This window comes from Mobula birostris, chromosome 13, assembly GCF_030028105.1.
Source record: "Mobula birostris isolate sMobBir1 chromosome 13, sMobBir1.hap1, whole genome shotgun sequence".
In the NCBI taxonomy this organism is placed as follows: domain Eukaryota; kingdom Metazoa; phylum Chordata; class Chondrichthyes; order Myliobatiformes; family Myliobatidae; genus Mobula; species Mobula birostris.
The window spans coordinates 108,997,135-109,007,817 of record NC_092382.1 but is presented as its reverse complement, the minus strand read 5'-3'; the positions used below and the strand labels follow the sequence as shown (position 1 = coordinate 109,007,817).

Genomic DNA, 10,683 nt, shown 5'->3' with positions numbered 1-10,683 from the left:
GAGAGATGACTTTGCAGGTGCATAGTAAATTATGAGCGCCACAGTGAAGCTGGACAGGGATCTTCCAAAGGGAGCACAGTTTTCAGGAGAGAAGGGGCAAGGTCTAAAAAGGGACTCGAGGGAGATGGTTTTCACACAGAGGATGGAGAGAATACGGAATAGACCGAGCTGCTGGAGGAAGAATCCTGTGCAGGTAGATTAACAGCATTCAAAAGGCCTTTCCATGGAAGGGGGTTTAAAGATTAAAGATGACCTTTGTCACAAGTACGTCAACCGGAGAGTGAGATGTGTCGCTGGCGTCAGTGAGGATTGTGCAGACAAGGCATAGCATGGCTACGAGTTGTGGCAAAGATCATCTTTAATCTTTGAACCTCTCCCTATCGAAAGGCTTTTGGACTGTGGGAGGAAACTGGAGTGCACGCGGGAGGTTGTGTGGCCGGGGGGAGGGGTGGGGAGCACACAAACTCCTTACTGACAGCAGGGGGAATGAAACCTCGATCGGTGATTGCTGGCCACGGGAAATGTTGGCATGGACCAGCTGGGCCATCTTGTATGACCAAGTCCCTTTGCTTCCTTTCACAGAGAAGATCCCACAGCGACTTGAAAAGGACTTTTCTCCACAAGCGTTAAGAACAATGTTTCAGTAACTTGTAATCACTCAAAATAAATAAATTTCTTAATCCATCGGTGTCATGGTGTATCTCCAGACCCAAGCACGGGATCACACAGAGCCCCGGAAGGGTTAAACAAAAAGAGGAATTTTATTACCCAGAGAGACAAATAAGTTCTTGGATAACAAGGTCTAAGGCATTTAACAAGGTTCCACATGGTAGGCTTATTCAGAAAGTCAGAAGGCATGGGATCCAGGGAAGTTTGGCCAGGTGGATTCAGAATTGTCTTGCCTGCCGAAGGCAGAGGGTGGTGGTGGAGGGAGTACATTTAGACTGGAGGAATGTGACTAGTGGTGTCCCACAAGGATCTGGTCTGGGACCTCTACTTTTCGTGATTTTTATTAACGACCTGGATGTGGGGGTAAAAGGATGTGTTGGCAAGTTTGCAGACGACACAAAGGTTGGTGCTGTTGTAGATAGTGTAGGGGATTGTCGAAGATTGCAGAGAGGCATCGACAGGATGCAGAAGTGGGCTGAGAAGTGGCAGATGGAGTTCAACCCGGAGAAGTGTGAGGTGATACACTTTGGAAGGACAAACTCCAAGGCAGACTGCAAAGTAAATGGCAAGATACTTGGTAGTGTGGAGGAGCAGAGGGATCTCGGGGTACATGTCCACAGATCCCTGAAAGTTGCCTCACAGGTGGATAGGGTAGTTAAGAAAGCTTATGGGGTGTTAGCTTTCATAAGTCGAGGGATAGAGTTTAAGAGTCGCGATGTAATGATGCAGCTCTATAAAACTCTGGTTAGGCCACACTTGGAGTACTGTGTCCAGTTCTGGTCACCTCACTATAGGAAGGATGTGGAAGCATTGGAAAGGGTACAGAGGAGATTTACCAGGATGCTGCCTGGTTTAGAGAGTATGCGTTATGATCAGAGATTAAGGGAGCTAGGCCTTTACTCTTTGGAGAGAAGGAGGATGAGAGGAGACATGATAGAGGTGTACAAGATAATAAGAGGAATAGATAGAGTGGACAGCCAGCGCCTCTTCCCCAGGGCACCACTGCTCAATACAAGAGGACATGGCTTTAAGGTAAGGGGTGGGAAGTTGAAGGGGGATATTAGAGGAAGGTTTTTTACTCAGAGAGTGGTTGGTGCGTGGAATGCACTGCCTGAGTCAGTGGTGGAGGCAGATACACTAGTGAAGTTTAAGAGACTACTAGACAGGTATATGGAGGAATTTAAGATGGGGGGTCATATGGGAGGCAGGATTTGAGGGTCGGCACAACAATGTGGTCCAAAGGGCCTGTACTGTGCTCTACTATTCTATGTTCTATGACTCGACATTACTGACGTTACTACTGCTGAGGTCTATCTAAGTCTCTCTGCAGTCTCTCTGTTTCCTTAACACCACCCGCTCCTCCACCTATCTTTGCATCATTGGCAAATTTAGCCACAAATCCATTAATACCATTGTCCAAACAATTGACATACGTTGTGAAAAGCAGCGGTCCCAATACCGACCCCCTGTGGAACTCCGCTGGTAACCGGCAGCCAGCCAGAACAGGATCGCTTGATTCCCACTCTCTGTTTTCTGCCGACCAGCCATGCTCCACCCACTCTAGTAACTTCCCTGTAATTCCATGGGTTCTTATCTTGCTAAGCAGCCTCGTGTGCGGCACCTTGTTAAAAGCCTTCTGAAAATCCAAGTACACCACATCTACTACATCTCCTTTGTCTACCCTGCTTGTAATTTCCTCAAAGAATTGCAGTCGGTTTGTCAGGCAGGATTTTCCTTTCTGGAAATCATGCTGGCTTTGACCTATCTTGTCCTGTGCCTCCAGGTACGCCATAATCTCATCCCTAACAATCGATTCCAACAACTTCCCAAACGCTGATGTCAGACTAACAGATCTATAGTTTCCTTTCTGCTGACTCCCACCCTTCTTAAATAGCAGAGTAACATTTGCAACTTTCCACTCATCCAGTACAATGCCAGAATCTATTGATTCTTGAAATATCATTGTTAATGCCTCCGCAATCTCTCCAGCTACTTCCTTCAGAACCCGAGGGTGCATTCCATCAGGACCAGGAGATTTATCCACCCTCAGACCATTAAGCTTCCTGAGCACCTTTTCAGTCGTAATTTTCACTGCACAAACTTCACTTCCCTGACGCTCTTGAATGTCCGGTATACTGCAGATGTCTTCCACTGTGAAGACTGATGAAAAATATGCATTCAGTTCCTCTACACGAGGAATTCTGCAGACGCTGGAAATTCAAGCAACACACATCAAAGTTGCTGGTGAACGCAGCAGGCCAGGCAGCATCTCTAGGAAGAGGTACAGACGAGTTTTCGGGCCGAGACCCTTCGTCAGGACGAACTGAAGGAAGAGTTAGTAAGAGATTTGAAAGTGGGATGGGGAGGAGGAGATCCGAAATGACAGGAGAAGACAGGAGGGGGAGGGATGGAGCCAAGAGCTGGACAGGTGATAGGCAAAAGGGATATGAGAGGATCATGGGACAGGAGGCCCAGGGAGAAGGAAAAGGGGGAGGGGGAGACCCAGACGATGGGCAAGGGGTATAGTCAGAGGGACAGAGGGAGAAAAAAGAGAGAGAGAGGTAGAATGTGTGTATATAAATAAATAACGGATGGGGTACGAGGGGGAGGTGGGGCCTTAGCGGAAGTTAGAGAAGTCGATGTTCATGCCAGCAGGTTGGAGGCTACCCAGACGGAATATAAGGTGTTGTTCCTCCAACCCGAGTGTGGCTTCATCTTTACAGTAGAGACCTCCTCTACTTGTAATTTACTTATTTTCTTTTATTGTAGTTTTCTAGTAATGTACTTATTTCTTTTATCATTATAGTAATTTTTAAAAATACTTTGCACAATACTGCTGTCACAAAACAACAAATTTCATATTGGACAGGACAATGGTGATGAATCTAATTTTAATTCTAGAGTTTGCAGTGCACAATTACACAAAGACTGACAGAGTGAGACACACAGAGACACAGAGACAGAGACACAGAGACACTCATAGAGACACAAGAGAGATAGAGATACTCAGAAAGACAGGGAGACAATCAGAGTGACACAAAGACACTCAGAGAAAGACACACACAGCAAACGACACATAGACAGCAAGATGGGGAGACACATTAGGGCTAGAGAGACACAAAGACAGAGAGACATGGAGACACTCAGAGAGACACAGAGACACAGCAAAAGACGGAGAGAGACACACACACACAGTGGGAGACAGAGTGGGACGTACAGGTGGGAAGATGTAGTCTCTCTCTACTTCAGAGTCAGCAATTCCTCTCTCACATTAACAATTTCCCTTCAAGCACACAGCGTATGGGTTCCAACATATTAACACACACACACAGTCTCTCTCTCTCTCTCAGAAACATACACACCACCCCTCCTTGCTCTCCCACATCCCTACGCAATGTCAAATACTGCTTCCATTAGGTGCTTTGCTGTGTTGGAATCAGTTGGTTTTGAGTTCAACTAATAAAGTTTGCATTAGGACGAAAATTGAAGTTACCAACATTTTTAAGGCTTATATTTTCACAACCTGTGGTGTGTGCCTCCACCTGCTGGTAGCAAAGTGGTATAGCAGACACTACGGTTATATGACACGCACGCTGTTTTAATTCTCCTTTTGCCTGTCCCAGGGATGTGGCCTTACCTCAGAGTCAGAGTGTCAGTCTGCACAAGTCACTATCTTGTCTTTGTCTGAGGTTTCACATCATCTGCACCCGTTCCTTTGCTTAAACTTTAAAATGCACGACCGCAAGGCACCTCATTCTTGAACTCCCAAGAGAGCCCAGGGATCAAATGAAGTTCAGGAAGGGCGCGAGAGGTTTATCTCGGCCGGATTGGTGTCGGTGAAGGAGGGGTTAAACCCGGTTCCAGTACGGATCTGGAGAGACACTGGAGTTTGTCAGTCATTGATCTTAAAGAGTGTGTTAGACTTTAGTTCAGAGACCCAGACTAGGGAGGTCAGGGTGATAAAAGGCATTGGGAAAGGGACTGAAGCAGTACCTTTGCACCAGATACACCTAAAAAGCAACTTGGTCTCCGGACCGGTCACGACAGGGGTGAGGCCCGAATTACCAATGGAAGACGTGGAGGTCTTACCCGGTAATGGCCTCGCCGGCGGAGAGGTTTACCCAGCAGTAAGATTGACAAGCCAGCCTGCCAGGACAGAAGACCCGCCCATGGACTCACAGGTTCATCCCGTTTGCGCCGTGAATGGGCGCATGTCCAGAAAGGCTGCCGAAGTGAATACAGATTTAGCTGAGACGTTTCTACCAGCCTTGTACCAGGAGGGGTTAGAAAGTGAGAAGAAGGGGCGTAGTGAAACGGAAGTTGAGGTAGACTTATCATTAGCAAGGAAGGAGATTATACTGGCACAGGAGCGAGACGAGGAGCTGATGGTCTTGACGGAGACAGCTCTCTCCGAAGCAGAATTGAAAAGGGAGCCAGTGGGCTATTATGTGAAGGAGGGAGTGCTAATGAGGAAATGGAGACCAAGTACCGTGCCCGCAGATGAGGAATGGGGGGTGATAATGCCGAAAATTTATGGGGCTGAGATTCTTAACCTGGCCCACAAGATACCCCTCGGTGGACACTTTGGGTGAGGAAAACAGTCAAAGAGTTTGACTGGCCGCACGGGAGGAAGGATGCTATTGACTACTATAGACGTGAACTAACACAGTTACAGGCTATTGATATGTTAACAGCTTGCCACAGACCTAGTCGGTGTTGTCAGGAAAATTAATGAGGCTAGGGTGCCACCTGATAAGGGGAAAACCCATTTTGGAAAGATAAGCATGGTGCCGACCAGATGGGGAAGTCTATTGTTTTGGCCAGCTTTGCTGATAAGGTCTCTCCCTTAACCCCCAAACAGAGCGAGCCGCTGAAGAAGGTAATTAACCGGCACGTACACGTTTGTCCGGATGTCCCGGGGCGATGCCAAGAGACGGTACATGGTGTTGTGGTCACATCAGGTCAGCCTAGTAAGCAGCACCCCTATCGGATGATTAATTCAGTGACAAAAGGGCGAAAGAACGCAGAAGCGTGTATTGACGATTTAGTGGTCTGGAGTGACACGTGGAAGGAGCACATTGTGGCAGTAGAGAAACTGTTTAAACGGCTGTTTGAAGCCAGCCTGACAGTGAACCTCGCAAAAAGTGAATTCGACCACGCGAAGGTCACTTATCTGGGATTTGTGGTGGGACAGGGGCAGCTGGCTCCGATGCAGGTTAAGGTGCGGGCTATCTCCGAAGTCCCCACCCCGACAGACAAGAGAGTCCTGAGAAGGTTCTTGGGGATGGTGGGGTACTATCGGAAGTTTTGCAAAAACTTTGTGGATATTACCCTCCCTCTTACTAAGCTCTTGCCAAAGAATGCTAAGTTTGTGTGGGACGACCTGTGTTATATTCGTCCGGGACGGAAACCACTGAGAATTTACACTGATCACAACCCATTAGTGTTTTTGGCCACTACGAAGGATAAAAACGAAAGGTTGCTAAATTGGAGCCTGGTCTTAGAGGATATTAAAATAACACATATAAAAGGCACGTAAAATGTGATTGCTGACTGTCTGTCAAGGTGTTGACAACTTAAAGTTCTCTGTATTAGCCGAATAGCTGATGACCCTGTATATTAGTATGCACCCCGGTAAAAATTCTTTGAAGGATAGGGGTGTGACGAAAAACCAAGTTGTCAGAAGATTGATGCTAAAGAGAGAGAGATAAGTGAGACAATGAAGAAACATTCAAAATGCTAATAAGAGAGAGGAGAGAGATTAACGAGAAAGAAACACATTTCAGAATATTGACAGACCGGTTGCTTTGATTCTGAACTGTTTGAAGTTTGATGGACAGGCGATACCCCAGCAGGGGGATAAAAAGGAACAGGTTTGCTAAGGCACGACAGACCCCACGAGATCACGAGATAACGAGACCCTGGAAGAGCGGTGTGCCCCCACAAATGGTGGGAGTTGGAGGTCTGGTTCGAGGGAACCGACCATAGACTGACAGGGTGACAAGGGACGATCGGCGGGAAACTGGTGTGTGTGTCCGCCCTTGCCTGGGTGCCGGGTTCACCGCAGATTTGCATATCTCTCTCTCTCTCCCCAACCGCACAACAGCGATTACTGCGAACTGTACTGAGCTGAACTGAACTCTGCGTCACTTGAGACTGATCATTTTACCCCTGGACTGCGATAGAGATTGGTTGATTCCTATTACCCTAGTTCTGTGCACATGTGTGTTTTATCATTGCTAACCTGTTGCATTTATATCCTTACGATTAGAGTACCGTGTTACTTATTTCTTTAATAAAACTTTATCAATTTCCGGTAATCCAGACTCCAACTAGTGGTCCATTTCTGCTGGTTTGGCAACCCAGTTACGGGGTACGTAACAAGTGATACTGCATCTTGTTCCGATTCTTTTTCAGTTTGGCACCACATCCCGGACCTGACCCAGCACACTTTGGTGCTCTGTCTACGCCGTCAGCAGCAGAAACACAGGCAGTCAGGGTTCCTGAAGCCTGACTTTCATCCATTCAATTCAATCCTCAACAGTTTCGGCAGAAGACCCACCGTGGAAGCAGATGGCTCACTCCCGCTACAAGGGGCATTGATATGTAAGCAATACATTTCAATTACTGTCAATCTCAGAAAGTGAATAAGTAAAGAGATGACTGAGAAGGGAGATAACAGTCTCGGATTAAATGGATTTGGGGTGGTGGGGGCAGCAGATATAGCATTGCCGGACAACGATTGGGAGGGCACGGTAGTTTAGCAGTTAGTGAAACGCTATTTCATGACCAGCGTCACACGTTCAATTCCCGCCGACTTCTGTAAGTTTCCCCAACGACCATCTGGATTTCTCCCTTAATAGCAAAGACCTGTGGGGTTAATAAGTTAATTGGTCACGGGGATGTAATTTGACGGCGCGGGCCGGTTGGATCTTTTGCCGTGTTGTATCTCTCAATACAGATAATTTATAGAATTACTGATATTCATTTAAAGAATTTTTGGAAACATCGTAATTAAGCCCCCACTGAATTCAGTCTTCCCACTTTTCCCACCTCCCCCATATCCCACAAACTCACCGACCTCACCCACCCTTGACAAGTGCCTTTCAAAAGCAAAAATGCTCGGATACAGGAAATCCGAAAATAAGCATCGGGTTCGGCCACATCTCTGGAGAAATGGCCATTCATTACCAGCGTCACTGACTCCCAACGTTCCCGCGCTCCAAGACACCACCCTCGCTTAAACACGCACCGCATTCCCCAGTGACATGTCGACAGTTTAACTGAAGAAAGAATTGGACAATGAGATCGACAGAAGTTTATAGGTATTTATGAAGTATTTTATTTGTTTACTTATGCAACAACAAAGCAATGGCCTGGATCCATCCAAACAGACGCTGGGGTTTGGGAGCTCCGGCTGAAAGCGGGACACCAGCACGGGGCAGCTCACAACTCGACGTCGCTCTTCAGCAAGGGCTTGACTGAGGACAGCTTGTCATTCCAGTTGAAAGCGCAATAGTTGGGCCATTCGTTACCCTCGAAAGTGATGAGTCGCTGACCGCATAGGTTGGCGTGCTGGAACAGAATCCACACGCCTGCCTTCACCTTATGGGAAGAGACGAGGTTTTCGAAGCCGGCTGTAGTCAGATCATTCGTCGTTTCCCTAATGCTGCGGCTTTTGCCCTTATAGTTGACGTGCTCGTACAGAACGATCTCCGGGTTCTTCAAATCCTCCTTCACCAGCCGCAAAGAGAGAATTTTCTGATCCAGCTCGCCCAGATATGCGTGGTCTCCGGGACCGAGCACCTTGAACGCCCCCGTGAAGTTTTCGCCGGCGTACGCCACCCAGTGCTGGCCGATTACTCTGATCGAGCGGGCAGTATAACCGAAGTTCCGAACAGTAAGGTCGGGAACGTTGTCCACAAAGTCCTTGTCCTTCCCGGTAAAGTCAGGGTTTTCGTAGAGAGTGATTTTACTCATCTTGATACAGCGGTGAGTGCCGTCCACGAGTTTACAGAGGCGCAGCTGAAGCGAGAGTTGTTCCCCGGGTTAAATCTGCTCAGTGTTCGGTCAAACGACCAACAACAGCCATCAGCCAATCACGCTTTAGAGGAGCGGCCCCCTTTGGGAGCGGCCACGTCTCAGAGGCGAAGTTGTTGTTTCGAAGGGTTGTTGAAACTTGGGTGATATCCAATTCCTGTAGCTGGATTGTCAGGGCGGTGCGAGATCAAGGAATTCGGGCAGACTGCTGGAGGTGGGGCTGATCCTTAAGAAGATGCGGACTGCTCAGAACATCAGCGACCAGAGTTTTAACGAGATGCTGGGGTTCCACCGAAGATGCAGGCAGGCAGATTTGTCTGACCAAAGGGGAAAGGGTGAGGGAGACAGTCAATGCAGAGTTCTCCCGTGTCCGTTTCACTTAGCAACAACGCTTCCCCCTTGGGTACTGCTGAGGTTGGGTGGTAACCTGTGAGGGAAAAAGAACAACATATTGTGTTCAGTGAAATTGAGGTTATGACCAGCTCTGAGGTTAGCGGGGAAGGTGCAGGTCAGGAAGGGGCTGGGGGAGAAAAGACATTCTGTAGCCGCACGAGAGATGGCAAGTTGAAGTTTCCCACCCGGATTTCTTTTTATAGTAGAAAACATAAATATAAACCAGGTTAATTAATACTAAAGATGTAATGGTATAAAGATGGGGAAATAAAGCTATTCGAGATAGAATTGTGGCTGACCTGGGCGCTGGAAAGCAAAAGAAACGCAGCAAACTATGGGAAACTGAAGATATAAATTGTTAAAAGTGAAATTAGTCGGGAGTATCTCTACCCTACTTACTTGAGAACCTCCAGGTGAAACTCCTGGAGGAGAGACGATAATGATAAAAGAGCTGTTGAAGCTGCAGCTACAACTAGCAGCACTTGTAACGAGACAATATCGTCAGATACGAATGTCCAAGATCTGTACCGGGTAACCGGTAATTAGTTCTGTTTTGAGCTACTCAAACCAGAGCGGGAACAAAGTGTTCCATGTTTGATTAGATAGGGCATGAAGTGAAAAGATGAAGATCACGACGGAGAGGGAAATGGATCAGCCATGATGAAATAAATGACAGTGCAGAGCAACTTCTGCACTCAATACTTTGTTTCTTGAAGGCCAATGTGCCAAAAGCTTTCTTTATGTCCAGATGCCACTGTGCAGGAATCTTGGCGGTCGCTTTGTAAGTCTTGCCCTGGATTTCCCTTCACCTCACACTTGTCTGCATTAACTTTCATTTGCCATTGTTAGACCATTTTCCCAGCTGCTCCAGATCCTGCTGCAAGGTTCGATAGTCCTCCTCGTTGTCCACTGTGCCCCAGATCTTGCTACGGCTGCAAATTCATCTGGTTTAGCAATTTTTATTGACTTTTATTGACGGTGCCGATGCTTTGCAGTAGTTCAACTAAGCTAAAAATGTTTTGTTGATGGTTTTAATCTGTGCTCAGTGTCTGAGGCTTCTCCACTCAGTGTCCAACCATAATCAGCCAGGATTGATGGATGCCAGTTGCCCTGATACTGTTTCTCCGCGACCAAAGCTTTCAAAAGGCTTATCACTGACAGCACCGACATTTGCAGGGAAGAAGTCTAAATGGTGTTACATAGAAACATAGAAAATAGGTGCAGGAGTAGGTCATTCGGCCCTTCGAGCCTGCACCGCCATTCAGTATGATCATGGCTGATCATCCAACTCAGAACCCTGCACCAGCCTTCCCCCGATACCCCCTGATCCCTTTAGCCACAATGGCCATATCTAACTCCCTCTTAAATATAGCCAATGAACCGGCCTCAACTGTTTCCTCTGACAGAGAATTCCACAGATTCACCACTCTCTGTGTGAAGAAGTTTTTCCTAATCTCAGTCCTGAAAGGTTTCCCCTTTATCCTCAAACTGTGACCCCTCGTTCTGGACTTCCCCAACATCGGGAACAATCTTCCTGCATCTAGCCTGTCCAATCCCTTTAGGATTTTATGCGTTTCACTC

At 47.3% G+C, this 10,683-nt stretch overlaps 1 protein-coding gene across 1 annotated transcript; it reads right to left on the bottom strand.

Annotated features, from left to right (window-relative positions):
- Positions 1–8,115: 8,115 nt before the first annotated feature.
- On the bottom strand, positions 8,116–8,649 carry LOC140208149 (epidermal differentiation-specific protein-like). Its single transcript, XM_072276631.1, has one exon. The coding sequence runs from the start codon at positions 8,647–8,649 to the stop codon at positions 8,116–8,118; it is 534 nt and encodes a 177-aa protein (XP_072132732.1).
- Positions 8,650–10,683: the final 2,034 nt, after the last annotated feature.

Excerpts from the sequence above, each read along its gene's own strand:
- LOC140208149 (XM_072276631.1), bottom strand. The coding sequence starts at position 8,649 with ATGAGTAAAATCACTCTCTACGAAAACCCTGACTTTACCGGGAAGGAC.